The sequence below is a fragment of the Emys orbicularis genome, chromosome 10 (assembly GCF_028017835.1).
Source record: "Emys orbicularis isolate rEmyOrb1 chromosome 10, rEmyOrb1.hap1, whole genome shotgun sequence".
NCBI lineage: Eukaryota > Metazoa > Chordata > Testudines > Emydidae > Emys > Emys orbicularis.
The window spans coordinates 87,700,861-87,721,864 of NC_088692.1; the positions used below are offsets into that span (position 1 = coordinate 87,700,861).

Genomic DNA, 21,004 nt, shown 5'->3' on the forward strand with positions numbered 1-21,004 from the left:
CCAGCCTGTCACAGAACTCCAAACCGCAAAGAGTTTTTTAAAAACACCAATTAAGAAAATCTTTCGGTGGCATCTCAGTTCAACGAAAGCAAAGCACATTCAAGTTTAGAGCTCAGTCTTTTCATTTGTCAGAAATTTATGGTTTATAGATAGTTTTATGTGCATCATTAGAGTTTAACCAATTACTGTTTCTATTACCTGTCTGAGCTTTCCGCCCCGACTCCCTCTTCTTTCTGGAGTTGGAGCAGAAATGATTCATCGTGTCACACTGGGTAGCGGCTGTACTTTGTTTGACTTGTCTGTGTGCGCTGCGGAGTGGATTACTGTGATTAGTGCGCTTTTGCAGCTCTAGTCGCCTGCTGCTGACCATTTCATTGCTAGATTTATGACTTTTTACTTGAAAAAATATACTGTGGCTCTGAAGCTTACTGCCAGTTGTGGTGTGTCCTGCTCATGCTGCACAACAAAATTGTGTTGATAAATGCCTTTCTGATGTTATAGTCCAAAGTTGGTGATGTGAGCTACTGATCGGTTTGTTGGGATGGAGGTGACCTAGAGGGATCCTGGGGGATACCCCACTGTATGCTGCTCCTAATTCAGTCATGTCTGCGCACAACCCCGCTGCATGAAAGCCCTCGGTCACGCTTCCCTCTGTCTGAGCACTTCACGCATCTCCCTCTGGATACTATTGTTAAAGAATCCATGTGTCGGACAGAGAGCTTGCTAGCGAATCACAGAAGGTGTTACTGCCCACCTCCCTGTACCCCTCCCACTGGAGCCAGGGTGAGGTTGAATCCAAACTGACACCTTCCCCCCCCTCTCTCCTCCACGTGGCGGTGCACTGCCCTGCCACCAGCTCTATCATTGTCGACTGAAGTAAAAGCAAAAGCCGTCTGTTGCCCTGTTTTAATCTGCTCCACATTTATACTTGAGAACATCTCCTTTTATTTCGTAGGTATGGTGTGAATATGCGTTGCTTGGCAGCTCGGGTCAACTATAAGACTTTGATCATCATCTGCACTCTCTTCACTCTGGTCACAGTCCTGCTGTGGAATAGATGCTCCAGTGATAAAACTACTCAGTTTCCCCGAAACCTGAACAATGGCTTCCGAGTAGACGGATTGGAAAAACGAACAGCTGCATCTGAAAGTAACAACTATGTAAACAACCTAGCCAAGCAGCAGAGCGAGGAGGCGTCCCCCCAAGAGCAACAGAAAGCACCCCCTGTTGTTGGAGGGTTCAATAGCAATGGAAACAAAATTTTGGGACTTAAATATGAAGAAATTGACTGTCTGATCAATGATGAGCATACAATTAAAGGGAGGAGAGAGGGCAACGAGGTCTTTCTGCCCTTCAGTTGGGTGGAGAAATACTTTGAGGTTTATGGGAAAATTGCTCAGTATGATGGCTATGACAGATTTGAGTTCTCTCATAGCTACTCCAAAGTATATGCACAGAGAGCACCTTACCACCCCGATGGAGTCTTCATGTCCTTTGAGGGCTACAATGTAGAAGTTCGAGATAGAGTGAAGTGCATAAGTGGTGTTGAAGGTAGGTGGGGAATTTATTTTACAACTGAATGAAATGCATCTGAAAATTGGCTCTCCTACTTTGATATTCAAGATGTTTGTTTTCATTTTCTCAGCCTCCCTAAGAAAGAATGGGGATGAGAGTCATGAGTGACATCCAAGTTTATTCTAGTCTGTCCCTTACTATTCCTCCAGTGTCATCCTGACATCTCTAATTTTGGTTTACAGCAGACACCTGCAGTGCTAGAAAGTACTCTTATGCTTTACTAGCACCCATGGAGAGAGATGACAAACCACACGGCAGAGCTCTGCTATACAATACCCGATGGCTAAACCGTCTATTGTATTTTGTCTTTTTTATGTTGTATTTAACAAGATTATGAATTTTATGTGTTTGGGTTTATAAATGTCTGAGCTAGCACAATAATGTAAGCTTCTGCTTTGGAACATTTTTAGAGCAAAACAATAAATGTGTACAAGCAGAAAACAGTGCAGGATTAGATTCTTCCAGATCTAGGTTGGCCCAGCACAGGTTGTATGCAACAAGGTAACAGAGTCACTGCGATTTCTGAAGACAGGAGAAGAGTATTTTTTCAAATGTGTACTATGAGAGTTCATGCTTTTCTGTGTAATTACAGGAGAGATTTTGAAGAATGGTGTGAGTTGAATGGGAAGGCATTTAAGCCATTAAAGCATTATCTCGTAAGACTCTGAATAAAATTACAATACAGTAGAACTTTTCTAATTTGCTGAGCCACTCAATCGATAATTTGTACACAAACAGCTCTCATTCCATTTCATAGGAAAGATTTAATAGCAGAAAACTCCAGCGAGATCTCATAACTAAGAATTAGTTAATTTTACAAAACGTACTATAGAAAACTTACTGGCATACTGTCACATACTATAAATAACTAAAACTAAACTGCACTTGTGAAATAAATGAACAAAGTGCATAATGTGGTGATGTATTCCTGAGTTTTTCCTAACAATAATTAACTTACTAGTTTGAAAAATTCAGTAATTTGTAATGTCATTTGTGATGTTTCACTGTATGCTAGTATCAGCTCTAACTTCCAGAGTAGGGTCACTTCTAAACTCCTGCACATCAGTAGATTGGTTTGTTTTAAAAGATGCACAGGAGTGAATGAACCATGTCTGAATTAATCATGATACCATGTACTATGATCCTTCCAGGTTATATTATCACATTCCTACTAATTTAGGTATCAGCCAAGCAAATACTATTATATCTTTTCAGTCAATGTATTAAATTATTTTAGTCTCTGGAATATATTTTGAAAAAAATATAAGATGCCCTATCAAAACACATTTCTAAAAACTATTATTTTTAGTGGACATGGTGTTAAAATATCACTTCAAGACTATTGAATTCAATTCTTTAAATTAGTGTTCTTTTCCTGTGTCCCATAACTGCCATTTTGGATTCACTGTAGCTGCTTTTAAAAAAATTCACCTTATCTTAATGTTGGACATTTGCCAGGTGACATCTTAGCTCTAATATCTCACAATGCAGTGGTACTCTCCTCCTGTTTTTTAAACTGCCACCTTGCTTTGGAATGAGATGGAAAGAGAGGGGGGACATCTGGAGCTGGTCTTGTGCCCTACAAGAAAGGTGTTTTATTAATTCTACTAATGCCGATTCAATTGGGTTGCAAGGTGGCCTAGCTCTGAATGTAGACTCTCCCCCCCCCCCCCCCCCCGGGGGCTTGTCTATATATTTCAAACACTATTGTGGCACAGCTGTAGTGTTGAGCTGTACTGCTGTGGTGCTTCAGTGTAGACACCACCTATGCTGACAGGAGAGGTTCTCCCATTGGCATAGGTAATCCACCTCCTCAAGAGGTGGTGGCTAGGTCAATGGAAGAAGTCTTCCGTCCACCACACACTGTCTACACTGGGGTTAGGGTGGCATAGCTCCATGGCATAGCGCACCCCTGAGACACGTAGCTCTGCCGATGTAAGTTCTGAGCATAGACCAGCCCTAAGATGCCTGACTATAATTCGTCTCTGATTGGAGGGGAAAGGGAGAGTGCGTGTGCTGAGTCTTGTGACTCGCCCAAAATTACAAATAAATTAGAGACCCAGTAAGCAGCATATATGCGCAAAGAGGGGAATTTTGAATGAAACACACTTGATTAGAAAGTCTGACGTAGAATATCATTTAGAAAGTCTGGTTATCTACATCAGACTTTCTAATCGATAGTCTGTTTCATTCAAAATTCCCCTCTTTGCGCATACGTGGTGCTCAATGTGCTATCCGTCTTGGATGTTAAATGTAGACTGTATCTGGAAGATCACTGCAGTTGGTCACTTTGCAGTACTGCTGACTTTTAGGCTGAAAAGTGAAGTGAACCGCAATATAAAACCAGGCAGGACAAGTTCTGCAGCATCTCAACTTGCAAAACATGTAGGCTCCACGCCGATCTGGAATATGTCTAGCTGCTGTATATTTCAACCACACATTTCTGTGAATGAATTTAATCAAAGTGTCATTTACCTATACATTTGGCTTTCTGCATTATGCCATTTAGAGCTGTTGTCGTGCAATGCGGTGCCAAGATCCCTAATGTGGTTAGGGAAATAGACTTGCTAGCATCTGGCAGACAGGTTTCCAAGGAGAAATAACGACTGTTTGTGGGGGAGAGGATGGATATCAAAGTAAAACCGTTTGAAAAGGTTTTAGGTTTCAAAGGCAAACTAATAGAATGATGTGAGATGACAGTCTATATCGAGTAGTTCTTATATTGTCACCAGAAGAGCTCGTGTTATATTTTACCTTGTCTCTTTTGTACAAGGTAATATGTTGCCTTGTGTCCTGTGACCTGGAAAATTTAATCATGTCATCTTCTTAAATTAACAGCTACAAGTAAAGCTTTTATAGCAGGTTTCATCTTATGATCCCAATACATGCACCCTTAACTGAGAACACTCAGTATTAATAAGTGAGCTAGCTTCCAGCAGTTGAGATAATACAGAGTACTTAAATATTTCCCTTGATGCTTTTACTCTTCAGGCAGAAGTAGTCCATCAAGTTACTTTCAGGAACACTTATTATTCGTAACATGTATCTTCTTTAATTTAATTTAAACTCTTCATTACACCAGGTTCCAGGGATTGCTAGCTTCCAAGCTGGACATTTCCAAGGGACAAAAATGGTGCAAATGCCACCGTATTTATTTTCACTTTTAATTTTCTTCACTTTGTGCCATTCAAAGGTTTGAAGTGCTGGGATCCTTTGTTTCCTGCAAGGGATTCAAGACACTTTCCATTTTAAGATTCAGCTTTGAGACTAAGTTGGAAGACCAGTAAATCATGTTTGTTAAACTCCAGCAGGTTTTGAAAAAAATTTTATCCGTGCTTCATGCTCTGTGTGCATTTCTTTTCATATTACCATTTATCCAGATATTGGCGCATAAATTAGAGCCTCTTTCCATATACTAAGGCTCCACTTGCTTCCCCTGGTCAGTCAGTGATGTGATATGTTGTCTGTCATCAGTTATGGCTATGATAATGGGGGGTGTCCTCACTGAATGGACATTAATGAGTAAGTTGGACAGAAGGAAGCTGACTACAAGGGGGGGAGCTCTTTTTAAGCACATCATGGAGGTTGGTCATGACAGAGAATGTTAGAAAATGCGTATTGATGAATGAGGTTTCAAGAGCATTACATTACGCAGTGAGCTTCAGTTATACAAATTACCAGGTTGTAGCAGGTCTCTGGGGGCCCAACTGTTAGCAGATGTAGGAGCTCTGCACAGATGTGCCAGTTAATTTTTATTGACTGATTTTGGTAGATGTGACTTTTTAATTCCACTTTGAATATAAGGGGAGGAAGTGGCTTTCTCCTCAGAGGCAACTAGGGCCTGGGGTAAGGATGCCCTTGCAGAGAAACCCTAACTTAAGGGACAAAGGTTTAGGTTGCCATGTCTTTTATTTATACGTTGAGCTAAACCTGAAGGAGAGAAGTTTAGACCAGAAAGTATGTGTAAATTCTGTAAAGAGCAGGGTGGGGGAAATCTCTGATTACAGAGACATTATTTCAAGATGTATTTGTAATAGCCTTATAGTTCGGGAGCTGTAACAGTTTAGATTTGCAAGTATTGAGTAAAATTGCAGGTTCACCATGAAACAATGCTAGTAAAATTCTACTAATGTTGTTTTACATTTAATTTGCAAAGATTTATGTGGTATTAGAGGGATTTAATGGTCTCCAGAGTGGAAGGAAAAATCCATTAAAATGTTTATGTATTAAAGTATGGTATTGCAATAAGCAAGTAAATGCCCAGGTATGGTAGAATGTGGTGAGAACTTCACTTTGCCTTCTGCATCTGGTCGGTTTTGATATCAGTTTAGTATTTGCAGACCTTGGTAAAAAGGAGAATAATTCACCTTTTTTGAACAGGGTTTCTTTGTGCCTGAGAACTAATGGTGAAAGTTACTTCTGGTAAATGGCATTTATTTATGTAAAACTGGGGGGGAGAGAAGGGAGACAGAATTCTAAACTGTATTTTAAATATTCTAACAATTATTCATATTTTTCCTATATTACAGGTGTGCCATTATCCACACAGTGGGGACCTCAAGGCTATTTCTACCCAATCCAGATTGCACAATATGGGCTAAGTCATTATAGTAAAAATCTGACTGAGAAACCACCTCACATAGAGGTGTATGAAACAGCTGAAGACAAGGACAAAAGCAGCAGACCTGTTGATTGGACTGTACCAAAAGGCTGTTCTGTTTCAACAGTACCTGATAAATCCAGGTTCACTAATGTTAAACAGTTCGTCGCTCCAGGTGTGTTGTTGTAACTACATCACAGATAAGCCATTTGTGTTAATTTTGTGCAGATGTTACCATGGGAGTCCTTTATTAAATACATATGTATATAACCTTGTTGACTTTTCATCTTTGAAATCTCACCTGAAAACCTGTCTTCTCCTTTGTCTCTTTTATTTTCCTTCTATATTCTCTCTCAACTTTGTAACTAACTCTAAAGTGAACAGAAGCTGTATTATAGAAGAGATTTTACTACACAGATAAAGAACAGAAAAGCTCCAGATGAAATTCTGCAGCCTTTAGTTGCCAGGCCTATCACAGGAATAGGAGGAAGCAAATAACCTTGGAACCAGTCTGTAGAATAGGAAATGGGAGTAAAATAAATTGGCAGTCTGAGTGCTAACGAATTACAGATAGGGGGCTCCTGCAATATCCTCTTCACAGGCTTAACTGCATGGATCCCATCAGTGTTTCCATTATCAATCCCTGTATCCAAAGATTTTTCATTAGAATGTAAATGTTTGTGTTGTGCTGAAACTTGGCATACAAGTTTTTTTTACGATATTTAGTCAGTCAATTCAGGCCTGCCTAAGCCTAAGGAAAGAGGGGAAGTTGGACTACATGTGGCTTCAGGTTTTTTTAAATATTCTATTGCTCTGTAACAGTACTGGAGATTCATGCAGCAAGGGTTAATCCATAAGGTGGGTTTAGCATATCTTGTACCTTAAAATAACCAACATGGTCAAAACCCTCCTGAACTGAAAGATGTACTACTGTTTAATGGAGGAAATCAAGAACGTCTAATTCTGTAACCTACCCTCTGTTTCATTGTGCATGAGCTTCCGTGCACCAGATGGCTCTGGAATCGGGCCGAAGGTGGTCCGGTATTCTTACCTTGGCCCAGATCCTAAGGGGTCTAGCACAGTTGCTTTATGTGTCATTGCTGGTAGAATCCGACCCTGAAAGTCCAAAGTAGCTGATAATTGGAGGGTCATCTCAGCATAGGAGGATCCTCCAGTGGTGTAGTGGCTTCCTGCTGCCAGTGTAAGGGAGTATGGCTGGGGGAAAGCTAGACTGAGGGCTTCCCTGGGCTCTGTGAGCCCCAGCTACATGTCAGTCCCTTGGGGGTCATGGGTGTCTGAGGTAATGTCAAATAGCCTTCAGGCTGCTCTAAGTGACACACAGCTACAACTAGCCGAGGTGGGGAGCGAAAGGTTACCTTCCCAGCTGCACCGTTTGCTTGGTGGCTATAGCCAATGTTCTGAGCCTTTGTTCTTACCCAGCCCCTCTGAGTTTTCCCAGTCAGTATGTATCTAGCTGCTAAGACACCATGTGTTTACGGCTCCTTTCTCCTCTCAGTGTTCTAAAATATACTTTTATTTCCTCTTGAGTTGTCATATTCTGTTTCATACTTAACAAAACAAATTATCGATACAACAAAATGCATTATTTTATGCAACATTTTCCCCTTGTACTAAGACAGCCTCATTAGTAAGGACTGAATGTATTTTTCTCCCTAATCAATACCCATTAGAATTAATGAGTCCATTACTTAAAAAGACAATGAAGTAATTTTAGTCAGCACCTTAGGCCTGGGTCTCTAAGGAAAAAGTTGTCAGAACACTCTTGTGTCTTTGTAGTAGATAAATATAAGGAGAGGAAAGGTTATAAGATCTTTTATGTATTCTCCCCTCATCCTTTATTGATGGCAGAGTAATCTCCAGACCTTGAAGGCCACAGTACGAATCCACTCATCTTAGCTGGCCTTAAGTAATGGATTTATAGGTGCTTAATGCAGTACAAGTAATGGGCAACCTTTAGGGGTTTTTTTTTGGTTTTTTTTATTTGGTTCTTAACTTTTTGCCTTTCTTCCCATAGCGTTTTGTATTGTAGAAAGCAAAAGGAATAAGTAGTAATGATAGATGGGGACAGTCAACATTTTAACATTTTTTTTTTTTTAAAGAACTAATTTATTTTACAGAATTTTGGTGGTGGTGGTTGAGTTAGTCATTCACAGAAAGAAGAACACTAGTGTAACAAAACATGGCTATTTCTTTACTCCAAAGGCAGATGCTGAATTTCAGAGCTTAAAGGAAATAAAGCTTTATTTAAAAAAAAACCCACATACAATTCAGTCATAAAGGAGATACGGTAGAACTGAGATTGTACAGTGTAGCATGTGAAACGATAGTCTTGATGCAAAGCATAATGGATTAGTTTGGTAGATGGGGAAAGCCTTGTATTCTTGAGGGAATGTGGGTCATAACTCAGTTGTTGCTCCTCGAAATATTGATGGGGTATTTCACACATCAAGGAGCACAAGCAAAGAAACAATCACCTTTCACACATGAGAATTTTATTCCATTAAAAACATTAATTTAAAATGACTGTCTTTAAACGTCTCTGTGCTTTCAAAACTACAAGACCTGTACAGTCTTACAAACTAATTAGCTGTTTGATAATAATAAACAGGCTAATAAACAGGGACAAGTTTTTAAAGTGCTTGTACACAAATGCCAGAAGTCTAAATAATAAGATGGGTGAACTAGAGTGCCTTGTGATAAAGGAGGATATAGATATAATAGGCATCACAGAAACCTGGTGGACTGAGAGCAATCAATGGGACACAATCATTCCGGGGTACAAAATATATCGGAAGGACAGAACAGGCCGTGCAGGGGGAGGAGTGGCACTATTTGTTAAAGAAAGTGTAGATTCAAATGAAGTAAAAATCTTAAGCGAATCCACAGGTTCCATAGAGTCTCTATGGATAGAAATTTCATGCTCTAGTAAAAATATAACATTAGGGATCTATTATCGACCACCTGACCAGGACAGTAATAGTGATGATGAAATGCTAAGGGAAATTAGAGAGGCTATCAAAATTAAGAACCCAATAATAGTGGGGGATTTCAATTATCCCCATATTGACTGGGAACATTTCACTTCAGGACGAAATGCAGAGATAAAATTTCTCGATACTTTAAATGACTGCTTCATGGAGCAGCTAGTACGGGAACCCACAAGGGGAGAGGCGACTCTAGATTTAATCCTGAGTGGAGCGCAGGAGCTGGTCCAAGAGGTAACTATAGCGGGACCGCTTGGAAATAGTGACCATAATACAATAGCATTCAACATCCCTGTGGTGGGAAGAACACCTCAACTGCCCAACACTGTGGCCTTTAATTTCAAAAGGGGGAACTATACAAAAATGAGGGGGTTAGTTAGACAAAAGTTAAAAGGTTCAGTGACTAAAGTGAAATCCCTGCAAGTTGCGTGGGCCCTTTTTAAAGACACCATAATAGAGGCTCAACTTCAATGTATACCCCAAATTAAGAAAAACAGTAAAAGAACTAAAAAAGAGCCACCGTGGCTTAACAACCATGTAAAAGAAGCAGTGAGAGATAAAAAGACTTCCTTTAAAAAGTGGAAGTCAAATCCTAGTGAGGCAAATAGAAAGGAGCACAAACACTGCCAACTTAAGTGCAAGAGTGTAATAAGAAAAGCCAAAGAGGAGTTTGAAGAACGGCTAGCCAAAAACTCCAAAGGTAATAACAAAATGTTTTTTAAGTACATCAGAAGCAGGAAGCCTGCTAAACAACCAGTGGGGCCCCTTGACGATGAAAATACAAAAGGAGCGCTTAAAGATGATAAAGTCATTGCGGAGAAACTAAATGGATTCTTTGCTTCAGTCTTCACGGCTGAGGATGTTAGGGAGATTCCCAAACCTGAGCTGGCTTTTGTAGGTGACAAATCTGAGGAACTGTCACAGATTGAAGTATCACTAGAGGAGGTTTTGGAATTAATTGATAAACTCAACATTAACAAGTCACCGGGACCAGATGGCATTCACCCAAGAGTTCTGAAAGAACTCAAATGTGAAGTTGCGGAACTATTAACTAAGGTTTGTAACCTGTCCTTTAAATCGGCTTCGGTACCCAATGACTGGAAGTTAGCTAATGTAACGCCAATATTTAAAAAGGGCTCTAGGGGTGATCCCGGCAATTACAGACCGGTAAGTCTAACGTCGGTACCGGGCAAATTAGTTGAAACAATAGTAAAGAACAAAATTGTCAGACACATAGAACAACATAAACTCTTGAGCAATAGTCAACATGGTTTCTGTAAAGGGAAATCGTGTCTTACTAATCTATTAGAGTTCTTTGAAGGGGTCAACAAACATGTGGACAAGGGGGATCCGGTGGACATAGTGTACTTAGATTTCCAGAAAGCCTTTGACAAGGTCCCTCACCAAAGGCTCTTACGTAAATTAAGCTGTCATGGGATAAAAGGGAAGGTCCTTTCATGGATTGAGAACTGGTTAAAGGACAGGGAACAAAGGGTAGGAATTAATGGTAAATTCTCAGAATGGAGAGGGGTAACTAGTGGTGTTCCCCAAGGGTCAGTCCTAGGACCTATCCTATTCAATTTATTCATAAATGATCTGGAGAAAGGGGTAAACAGTGAGGTGGCAAAGTTTGCAGATGATACTAAACTACTCAAGATAGTTAAGACCAAAGCAGATTGTGAAGAACTTCAAAAAGATCTCACAAAACTAAGTGATTGGGCAACAAAATGGCAAATGAAATTTAATGTGGATAAATGTAAAGTAATGCACATTGGAAAAAATAACCCCAACTATACATACAACATGATGGGGGCTAATTTAGCTACAACGAGTCAGGAAAAAGATCTTGGCGTCATCGTGGATAGTTCTCTAAAGATGTCCACGCAGTGTGCAGAGGCGGTCAAAAAAGCAAACAGGATGTTAGGAATCATTAAAAAGGGGATAGAGAATAAGACTGAGAATATATTATTGCCCTTATATAAATCCATGGTTCGCCCACATCTCGAATACTGTGTACAGATGTGGTCTCCTCACCTCAAAAAAGATATTCTAGCACTAGAAAAGGTTCAGAAAAGAGCAACTAAAATGATTAAGGGTTTAGAGAGGGTCCCATATGAGGAAAGATTAAAGAGGCTAGGACTCTTCAGTTTGGAAAAGAGAAGACTAAGGGGGGACATGATAGAGGTATATAAAATCATGAGTGATGTTGAGAAAGTGGATAAGGAAAAGTTATTTACTTATTCCCATAATACAAGAACTAGGGGTCACCAAATGAAATTAATAGGCAGCAGGTTTAAAACAAATAAAAGGAAGTTCTTCTTCACGCAGCGCACAGTCAACTTGTGGAACTCCTTACCTGAGGAGGTTGTGAAGGCTAGGACTATAACAATGTTTAAAAGGGGACTGGATAAATTCATGGTGGCTAAGTCCATAAATGGCTATTAGCCAGGATGGGTAAGAATGGTGTCCCTAGCCTCTGTTCGTCAGAGGATGGAGATGGATGGCAGGAGAGAGATCACTTGATCATTGCCTGTTAGGTTCACTCCCTCTGGGGCACCTGGCATTGGCCACTGTCGGTAGACAGATACTGGGCTAGATGGACCTTTGGTCTGACCCAGTACGGCCTTTCTTATGTTCTTATGTTCTTATGATCATCTACTACAGTTTTGGGGAGATTTGGTCTTATACTTAAAAGCTAACGTGTGAAGAAACAGGGTTTCCTTATGGTGTATTGCTTTGGAACCTTATTTAATTGTTGACATATGTTAAAAATAAAATAAAACCAGACAGCACTGAGTTTTGCCCTTGTAGAGGTTAATAAATTAAAATGTAAAGTTTCTTTGTGTTCATTTTTCCACTAAATTGATCAGTTCCCTGCTCTTGCAACTGTCAAGCAGGCAAAACCTCAGCTAATAGATTTTAATTTTAGTCCCAATGGATCTCTAACTACCTGTTGCTTTCTCAGTTCTCCAAGCAGTTTTGCTTAATGTGGCTGTAGTCTGAAGTGTGACTAAAAATGGCATAGCTGGGGCTCTTTTTTCCTTTCAGTTTCCGTTTCAAATATTTTCAGTTTGCAACTAGAAAGAGTTCTTTTCTAATAAGCTCAGTGGAATCTCTCTAAATCAAGTTGGGTTCTTTCCTTCTGGTGCATCACCAGTAATAGATGTCCCGCAGGCCCAATTAGGGCCTCAGTTATGCTTGCACAACACCCATTGCCTTCAGTAGAGTTGCACAGTTAGCTGGTGGGTCCTGTGGTGGAACTTGGTGAACATCTAAGCTGATGACAGTAGAATCTGCTGTGGGGTGTTTTGCCTTTTATTTTAGCTACACAGGCAGGGGCGCTGGAACAGTTTGTACAGTGGGGGGCTGAGAGCCATTGAACCAAACTGTAAACCCTGTATACGATGGAAACCACTTCAAGCCAGGGGTGCAGCAGCACAGCAAGTTCCAGCACCTATGTATACAATTTTCTGACTGGGGAATTGAAGAGAAGTGGGCAGTTGTTAATCTGTTGGCACAAATCATGTCAACTGCTTTGTGACAAGTTCCAGAATACGTAATGCCAAATTAGTGTCAGACACATAATTTGCGCACACACAATCGGATTTTTATTGAAAGATGACATGCAATGTAAAGTGACTTTTTGTTCTGCTTTTCTTTCTTCGAATCATAACCAGCTGGAACAAATTGCCCATACTGTGTTACTAGAATGCCAGACCGGATTAGGATAAGATTTATTGTAGCTAGAGAGGTTTATATTTTTTGAATTGTGTTGCATGGTTAGCTCATATTGCTGTCTACTATGGATAGCTTAATACTACCAAACATATTTCAGGTTCTCAGTGATGCAGCCCATCTACCTCTTTTCAACTCTCCCTCTCTTTGTCTCCTCTTATGCCAGTTGTCCTTCGCCTGAAGAGTCCATTTTGGCATCTGCATTACATCCGGGGTGTTGATCAGCTAGCATAGATCCTGAAGAAGCAATTTGGCCAATACCATGGCACTTCTCCTAGACAGAATGCAGTAATGCGTTAACGTAGGCTAGAGGAGGGAAATTTTCCCTTATGGTACAGGGAGTCATTCTTGACCCATTAATTGATGCTGTGTTTTTAATTTAGTAATAAGCAATAAAGAACTGACACACACAATGGAAATACAGATTTTTAGGTTAAGTGCCATTGAATTATTTCAGATTTTATCTGGCAAACCTAATTGCATGGCGTAACTTCCTTTTAAATGTTTTATTAATATACATCCTGGTTACCCCTAACCGCTTTCTTTTGTTTGTGTGTTGTGTTTTTTCCCAGAAAATACTGAAGGGGCATCTCTGCAGCTTGGGAACTCCAGAGATTTTATTATTTCTTTTGACCTCAAATTCATCACAAATGGGAGCCTATCTGTGGTTCTAGAAACAACTGAGAAGAACCAGCTCTTCACCATACACTATGTCTCGAACACTCAGCTGATCGCTTTTAAAGACCGAGATATTTACTATGGCCTTGGACCTAGGACCAGTTGGAGCACAGTCACTAGAGATCTGGTAACTGACTTAAGGAAAGGAGTTGGTCTCTCCAACACAAAAGCCGTGAAGCAGACCAAAATAATGCCTAAGAAAGTGATTCGGTTGATCACGAAGGGAAAAGGCTTCATTGATAACATCACTATATCGACAACTGCCCACATGGCGGCTTTTTTTGCCGCGAGTGATTGGCTAGTGAGGAACCAGGATGAAAAAGGTGGCTGGCCCATTATGGTGACACGGAAGTTAGGGGAAGGGTTTAAATCTTTAGAGCCTGGCTGGTACTCTGCCATGGCACAAGGGCAGGCCATTTCAACGTTAGTCAGGGCTTATCTGTTAACAAAAGACCACACATTCCTCAGCTCAGCTTTACAGGCAACAGCACCTTACAAGCTCCCGTCAGAGCAGCATGGAGTGAAAGCTGTCTTTATGAACAAACATGACTGGTATGAAGAGTACCCAACCTCCCCTAGCTCATTTGTTTTAAACGGTTTCATGTACTCTCTGATTGGACTGTATGATTTAAAAGAAACTGCAGGTGAGAAGCTAGGGAAAGAGGCAAAGTCTCTCTATGATCGAGGAATGGAGTCCCTCAAAGCCATGCTTCCGCTCTATGATACTGGCTCAGGAACGATCTACGACCTCCGTCATTTCATGCTAGGCTCTGCTCCCAACCTGGCCCGGTGGGACTATCACACCACCCACATAAACCAACTCCAGCTATTAAGCACGATTGACGAGTCCCCCATTTTCAAAGAATTCGTCAAGAGATGGAAGAGCTACCTTAAAGGTGGCAGGGCAAAGCACAACTAGAGCTCACAACCAAAACCCCGTTTCAGCTATCTGCTGTTGACAGGAATTATTGGACTCCTTAAAGCTAAACAAAGGTACATTTTAAAAGGTTGCATACTAAGTTTTTTGTGGACTATTTCAAAGTGGTCCTCAAAACTGATCTTCAGAAAGTAATTGCATTCCAGCGTGAGAATACTTCTGTCTGGGAGGTGGAATTTGAAGCAGGGGTCCAGTCAAAGGACTGAATAAAAGCTGGTACTTTATCTTGTTTACCTGCCCATAGTGTTCCATAGCGAAATTATTCGCACTGAACAAAATTGTACTCCTGAGTTGGGGGGGGGGGTATTTTTCCTTTTTGTAGGAAAAAGATAATTTACAGAAGCCATACAGGTCTCTAAAGTCCAGCACTTGCCTGAAAAGTTAGTATGTGGCCTCTTTTAAAATGGAATTATCTGTATATATGTTGGAAACAGAATTACAGATCATGTGATGTAATGCAGTAAATGTGTATTTACTTGTAACCTGGGTAGTCGACAGTGTATCTTTTTAAAAGTGTTTCTCTAATAGTTTTTTTTTTCTTGGGGGGAAAAATACACAAAATTTGTTTTAAATTCTATATATCAAGAAATATGTTGAACATATGGTTTCTTTAAAGATGTGTAAATGGAAAACACACACAGCCAGCATTCAGGCTTCTTAAGTTATGTAAGCACAACTTAAAGTGGGATTAGTTGACTGCACAAAAACTGCAAGCATACCATTTAAATTTGAATTTACAATCATATTTGAGGCTTGCTAATCAACATTCCCCCCCTGTAGTTGGAATCTCTTGTTGTGGAATCTGATGTTTTGTACTGTATTTTCACCCACACTTGAGAGGTTTCTGTATCAATATGATTTTTTTCTAGTGATTTAATTTTTAAACTGTTTGTTTTTTAAAAAGTGGATCAAGCATTTTAAATGTTAAAATTACAATCTAGGTCTCTACACTTAGTTATACCCACAATATTGGCTTAATTTTTTGTATTCTCAGTTGCTCTGACAAGTGAGGAAGAATACTTGTGCAATAACTGAATGTGTCGAACCCATGCATTCAGTGACATACATTATTGTTCAGAATTAACCTGACATTTCCTTTTGATATTTATAAAGTCTTTTCAGTAGCCATTACAGTCTTTCATTTCAACATGTGTAGGGCCCTATCAGATTCACGGCCGTGAAAAACGCATCGTGGACCGTGAAATCTGATCTCCCCCATGAAATCTGGCTATTGTAGGGGAAGGGCCGGGCTGGGGGCGCCCCAGCTGGGGCCTCCTACCATGGGCCGGGCTCCAGCTGTTAGTCCCAGACCAGGGTGAGGAGGGACAGGACTTCCTCTTCCCCTGCAGGGGCCGCTCTCAATCCTGGGTCAGACCCACCTCCAGGAACTTCCCCCACCTGCAGGTAGTGCTGTAGCTGCTGGCTGTGACAGCCCCCCGACCCAGGCAGAGAGGCTGCGGCCCCAGCTGTCAGCCCCCAATCCTGGTGGAGAGGCTGTGTGGAAAACCCGGACATATGTTAACCCACCTCCCCAGACCTTGCAACCTTTGCTTCTGCACTGCTGGTGGCAGTGATGCTGGCTTTAGAGCTTGGCATCCAGCCAGCAGCAGCGCAGAAGTGAGGGTGGCAATCCCGCTGCCCTCTTTTGGGTCAGGACCCCCACACTTAGAACACTGTAACATTTCAGATGTAATCATATGACAGTGTGAAATTGACTATTTTTCAAATCCTATGACCGTCAAATTGACTAAAATGATCCGTGAATTTGGTAGGCTCTAAACATGTGTTTTGTCTCCTTGTAGTTCGGAGAGAGTAAACGAACCAACTCATGTCATTGGACCAATAGTGTTTTTTATGGTAGTCTGCATCACTAATATCTGCTAATATTTTGGTCAGTACAGATGATGGATCCCAAACCTTTAAGTTGTAGACACATTCCAGCATGGTAAAGTACACCCGCTAGTTAACAGATTTTTTTTTCTGTTGGTCCTGTTGTACGTTCCTAATTTTTATGTGTGGTTTTAAAAAAAATACCAAGGAGAGTTTGAGTGGGGAGAGATGTTTGTATTGGGGACAAAATAAATTCAAACCAGTGAAAGGAGAGATGTGGCAGATCACAGTAAGACTTTAAAAGCCTTTTCTATTTTGCTCACCAATGTACGAAACAGGTTTGTAGTTCTTTTGATCTTTGCAAACACATAACATGATCGTATTGATTCCAACAAAAAGTAGATGTCACAGCAGAACTATTTTGAACCCTAAAATCTTTATCAATACCAAAGTGTTCAGAGAGGAGATTTTCCTCAAACTACAAAAAAGAAAAAAAACCTACTTCTCCGATAGCTGATCACTATCTGAGAGTGACAGAGACAGCTTTCTGGTGTGTTTCCTCAATATTATACCCATTTTAGATTTGGAGAATCAAATGAGAAGGTTTGGGTACTGCTTCTGTGACAAATATCAGTGCCTTAACTGTGAACGCCTTTTCCTAGTGATTAGGAAAAGAGTGTTAAAAACAAATAGTGGCATTGATCTTTCCATGTTTCATACCTCATATTGGAGCCCATCCGGCAGCAGACAAGTAGATTTGTTAAGAAACATAGGTTAGTCATTTCAACTGAGAAACTGATGTTGTACCATTCTATTTTTAAAGCAATCACCATTGCATTTTTGTTGTTGGAGTGCATATGCATGTAAATTAAGCAATCAGCCAGGAGTGCTTATGGAACCTAAAGCATGGATTCCTCTTCGTTTTAAAAAAGAAGTGGGCTCTGGGAGAGCATTAATTGACACCAGTGCCGGTAATTTCATTTATTTGTTTTCACTGTATAATAATCCCTTTTGTACCTCTGTTTTTAAACTGACAAAAGATCTTCGATGCTAAGGTCTATTTAACCCATTCGCTAGGATTATTGTACATATATATTTCATCAGAAACACAGTGCACGTGGGTATATGCAAACCAGTGACACAAGCACAACTATAGAAGTGTGACAGTGCTGTTTTTCTTGGCCATTGTGTGAGACATTCACTGAAAGCTGCTATTTTCACTCACTTTGTAATTGTACTTTATTCTTTTCTACATTTTACATGGGGGGTACACACCATGTGTTAAATATGCAATAAATTGTTTACAGGATGCCCTTCTAAAGGGTAGTCCTTTGTAAAGCTGTATAGACTTTGCAGTTTAAGCACAATGTGCACATGTTAGTTTTATATACAGCAAGACATGATTTTTTGCAGCGGGAAAGAGGTACTATTATGTTTATATACAAATTAAATGGATCAACATTTGTGCTTAATGTAAAGCTGCTTTATAAAATTGTAAAATAAAATTTTTTATCTTAAGACATGGTTTTGGGTGTTACCTTTTAATTGGCATATGAATCACCTACATGAGAAAAAGTAATTGCACGTAAGTAAAAACAAACCCATTATCTGGTTAGCAATCTTCCTAATGGTTTGATAAATGTCCCCTTTCAGGATACAGTATCCTCGAAGCAGTGACCCTCTATGGTGAAGGTGGAGCAAGCTCTTTCTGCCTCTTCCTAGCTTGCTTGTTGGGGCTTCTCTTAATCTTTGAGGTGACTTCCACTCAGACCTCTGATCCCCAACCTCCCAAATAAGCTTGATACTGTCAGTTATTTCCACTAAAGGGCCCCAGAACCTAAATATATTTAATTCTCAGACTGTATGATCATTCTAAATTTGAACTGATAATCATTGGACAATAAACTAACAAAGCAAATGGATGGTCTGCATTTGCAGTAATCTATACAAGAGTGTTACTAGTCTCATTTTTAGCTATAGCTTTAGCTAAATACGTCTTGTGTAAATACGTCTGCCTTACCTGTAAGTAGAAAAGTTAAACGTGGCTTTTTGTTAAGGCTACTAAAGTTTAACTTACTGCAATTGAAATTGCAACAAAAAAGGAATTGGGGGCCCCTTGAATTTTATTCTGCAAGGCTTTTTCTGTTGGGGGGAGGGATAGCTCAGTGGTTTGAGCATTGGCCTGCTAAACCCAGGGTTGTGAGTTCAATCCTTGAGGGGGCCATTTAGGGATCTGGGGTAAAAATCTGTCTGGGGATTGGTCCTGCTTTGAGCAGCGGGTTGGACTAGATGACCTCCTAAAGTCCCTTCCAACCCTGATATTCTATGATTCCAAGACTGAAGTGAAACTTCCTGCTTAACACACAGGGACAGCAAATTTGGAAATACCTTGCTAGTCACTCCTGTGGCCTCAGTCCCTAGTAGCTTGGAGGTGAAAAGTCAGATGATTTTTAGCTGCAAAGAACATTCTGACCTACATACGTATGTAACCATGAGTTAATGTCTTTTTAACAACGTTATACAATTCAAATAGCTAGAACATGCCTCTGCTAGAATGATGCAGACTTTCCAGCATCTTCCCTCAACTATTTGGACAAAAGTATTGATTTTCATTACCTAGCAATTTGTTGAGAATGTCTGAACTGAAAATAGAAGTGAATTTAAATATGTTGTCTTGGTGATGAATTTGAATGTTTGCTGCTCAATTTGTGGTGAAAGGAGATACATTTACCATCTGCCTACAATGATTGATAACTTGCACGTGTGCATTACATTTCCTGAATGTTAAATAGTTCTCTTCTATCACTTACTAATCCTCTTCCAAAAATGGAAGCAGCTATTTAAATGACACAACTGCTCAGCATTTTAGTGTGTTAAACAAGGTCGGTTTTTGCTATGGTGAAGTGCGAACGGTGCTACAAATAATGAGTCTTTAGGACAATACAATGCTTTTTAAATATAGCATTCTTTAATATTGAATCTGCAGCCAGGGAGATTTAGGGTTGATATTCAGAAACCCTTTCTATCTATAAGGATAGTTAAGCTCTGGAATACGCTATCAAGGGAGGTTGTGGAATTCCCATCATTGGAGTTTAAGAACAGGTTGAACAAACATCTTTCAGGGCTGGTCTAGGTTAACTTGGTCCTGCCTCAGCTCGGGGGGCTGGACTTGATGACTTCTTAAGGTCCCTTCCAGCCCTGCGTTTTCTAGGATTCTGTAACCCTAGAGAGGAGTTATCAGTAAGTAACTCACATTATAATAGTCACCAGAGGTTTAGCAATGTGAAGACCACAGCCTTTCTTTTGTCACGCTACAATCTTGCTTTAGACACGTGTACTAGCAGGAAGACAGGGAGGTGGTGATACGGGTTGACCTAGAGCAGAGGTGGGCAAACTGGCCTCACGGCCACATCTGAGTATGAAAATTGTATGGCAGGTCATGAATGCTCATGAAATTGGGGGAGGGGGTGCGGGCTCTGGGGTGGGGCCAGAAATGAGGATTTCAGGGTGCAGGGGGGGCTCCGGCCAGGGGGTTGGGATGCAGGACGGGATGAGGGTTTCAGCTGGAGGTGTGAGCTCTGGGGTGGGGCCAGGGATGGGGGGTTTGGGGTGCAGGATGGGGCTGCGGGCTAGGGGGGAGCAGAGGCGTTTGGAATATGGGAGGAGGCTCCTGGCTGGGGCAGGGGGTTGCGGTGTGGGGGAAGGGGCTCCGGGCTGGGGCTGTGAAGGGTTCAGAGTCTGGGAGGGGGCTGTAGGGTGGGGCTGGGGATGAGGGGTTTGGGGTGCAGGAGGGTGCTCCTGGTTGGGACCAAAGGGTTCGGCGGGCAGGAGGGGGATCAGGGCTGGGGCAGGGGGTTGGGGTGTGGGAGGAGGGCAGGGGTTCAGGCTCCAGGCACCTCAAGCAACTCCCGGAAGCATCAGCATGTGCCCCCTCTGGCTCCTATGTGGAGGCACGGCGCCGGCCAGGCAGCTCCGCATGCTGCCCCTGCAGCTCCCATTGGCCGTGGTTCTCGGCCAGTGGGAGCTGCAGAGCCGGTGCTTGGGGCGAGGGCAGCGTGTGGAGCCCCCTGGCTGCCCCTACATGTAGGAGCCAGAGAGGGGGACACGCCGCTGCTTCCGGGAGCTGTGTGGAGCCAGGCAAGCTCCCGACCCTGCTCCCCGGCTGGAGCTCGAGGGCTGGATTAAAAGATCTGATGGGCCGGATGCGGCCTGCGGGCCGTAGTTTGCCCACCCCTGATCTAGAGAGTGCTTTGTTACTGTTGAGATAATTCCTTTTCCATGCTTTGCCTTTCTGATTGTCACAATAAGCTTTGTGTTTGTTAAATCATGTGATGAAACTGCTTCTCTTATAACTAGTATTTTGCATGTCTATAGCACCTCTTGCCCAAGGATTTTTCAGTGCTTCATGCTTGTGCATAAACACTCTCCCATTAGATGGTTAAACCCAGGCACATAGCTGTGACTTGCCTACACTCTTACGGCAAATCACTGTTGGAGTTGGCAATAGAACCCAGGTCTTCTGCTCCTCACCACTGGGCCTTTGATAGGAACGATCCTTTAACGAAAATTATCATGGATGTGCCTTCTCTAGTATCTATAAATGGCAGCCCGTGCCGCTCAATCTGACATGAAGTTGGGGTTTCT

General features: G+C 41.4%; 1 protein-coding gene across 1 annotated transcript; it reads left to right on the top strand.

Annotated features, from left to right (window-relative positions):
- Nucleotides 1–959: 959 nt before the first annotated feature.
- Nucleotides 960–14,512, top strand: GLCE (glucuronic acid epimerase). The gene is made up of 3 exons (XM_065412740.1): nt 960–1,551; nt 6,105–6,350; nt 13,488–14,512. The coding sequence occupies exons 1-3, from the start codon at nt 969–971 to the stop codon at nt 14,510–14,512; spliced, it is 1,854 nt and encodes a 617-aa protein (XP_065268812.1). The 5' UTR covers nt 960–968.
- The last annotated feature ends 6,492 nt before the right edge of the window (nt 14,513–21,004 follow it).

Coding starts and splice junctions, on each gene's coding strand:
- GLCE (XM_065412740.1), top strand. CDS start 969: ATGCGTTGCTTGGCAGCTCGGGTCAACTATAAGACTTTGATCATCATC. Junction 1,552..6,104: donor GTGCATAAGTGGTGTTGAAG/GTAGGTGGGGAA, acceptor CCTATATTACAG/GTGTGCCATTATCCACACAG. Junction 6,351..13,487: donor TAAACAGTTCGTCGCTCCAG/GTGTGTTGTTGT, acceptor GTTTTTTCCCAG/AAAATACTGAAGGGGCATCT.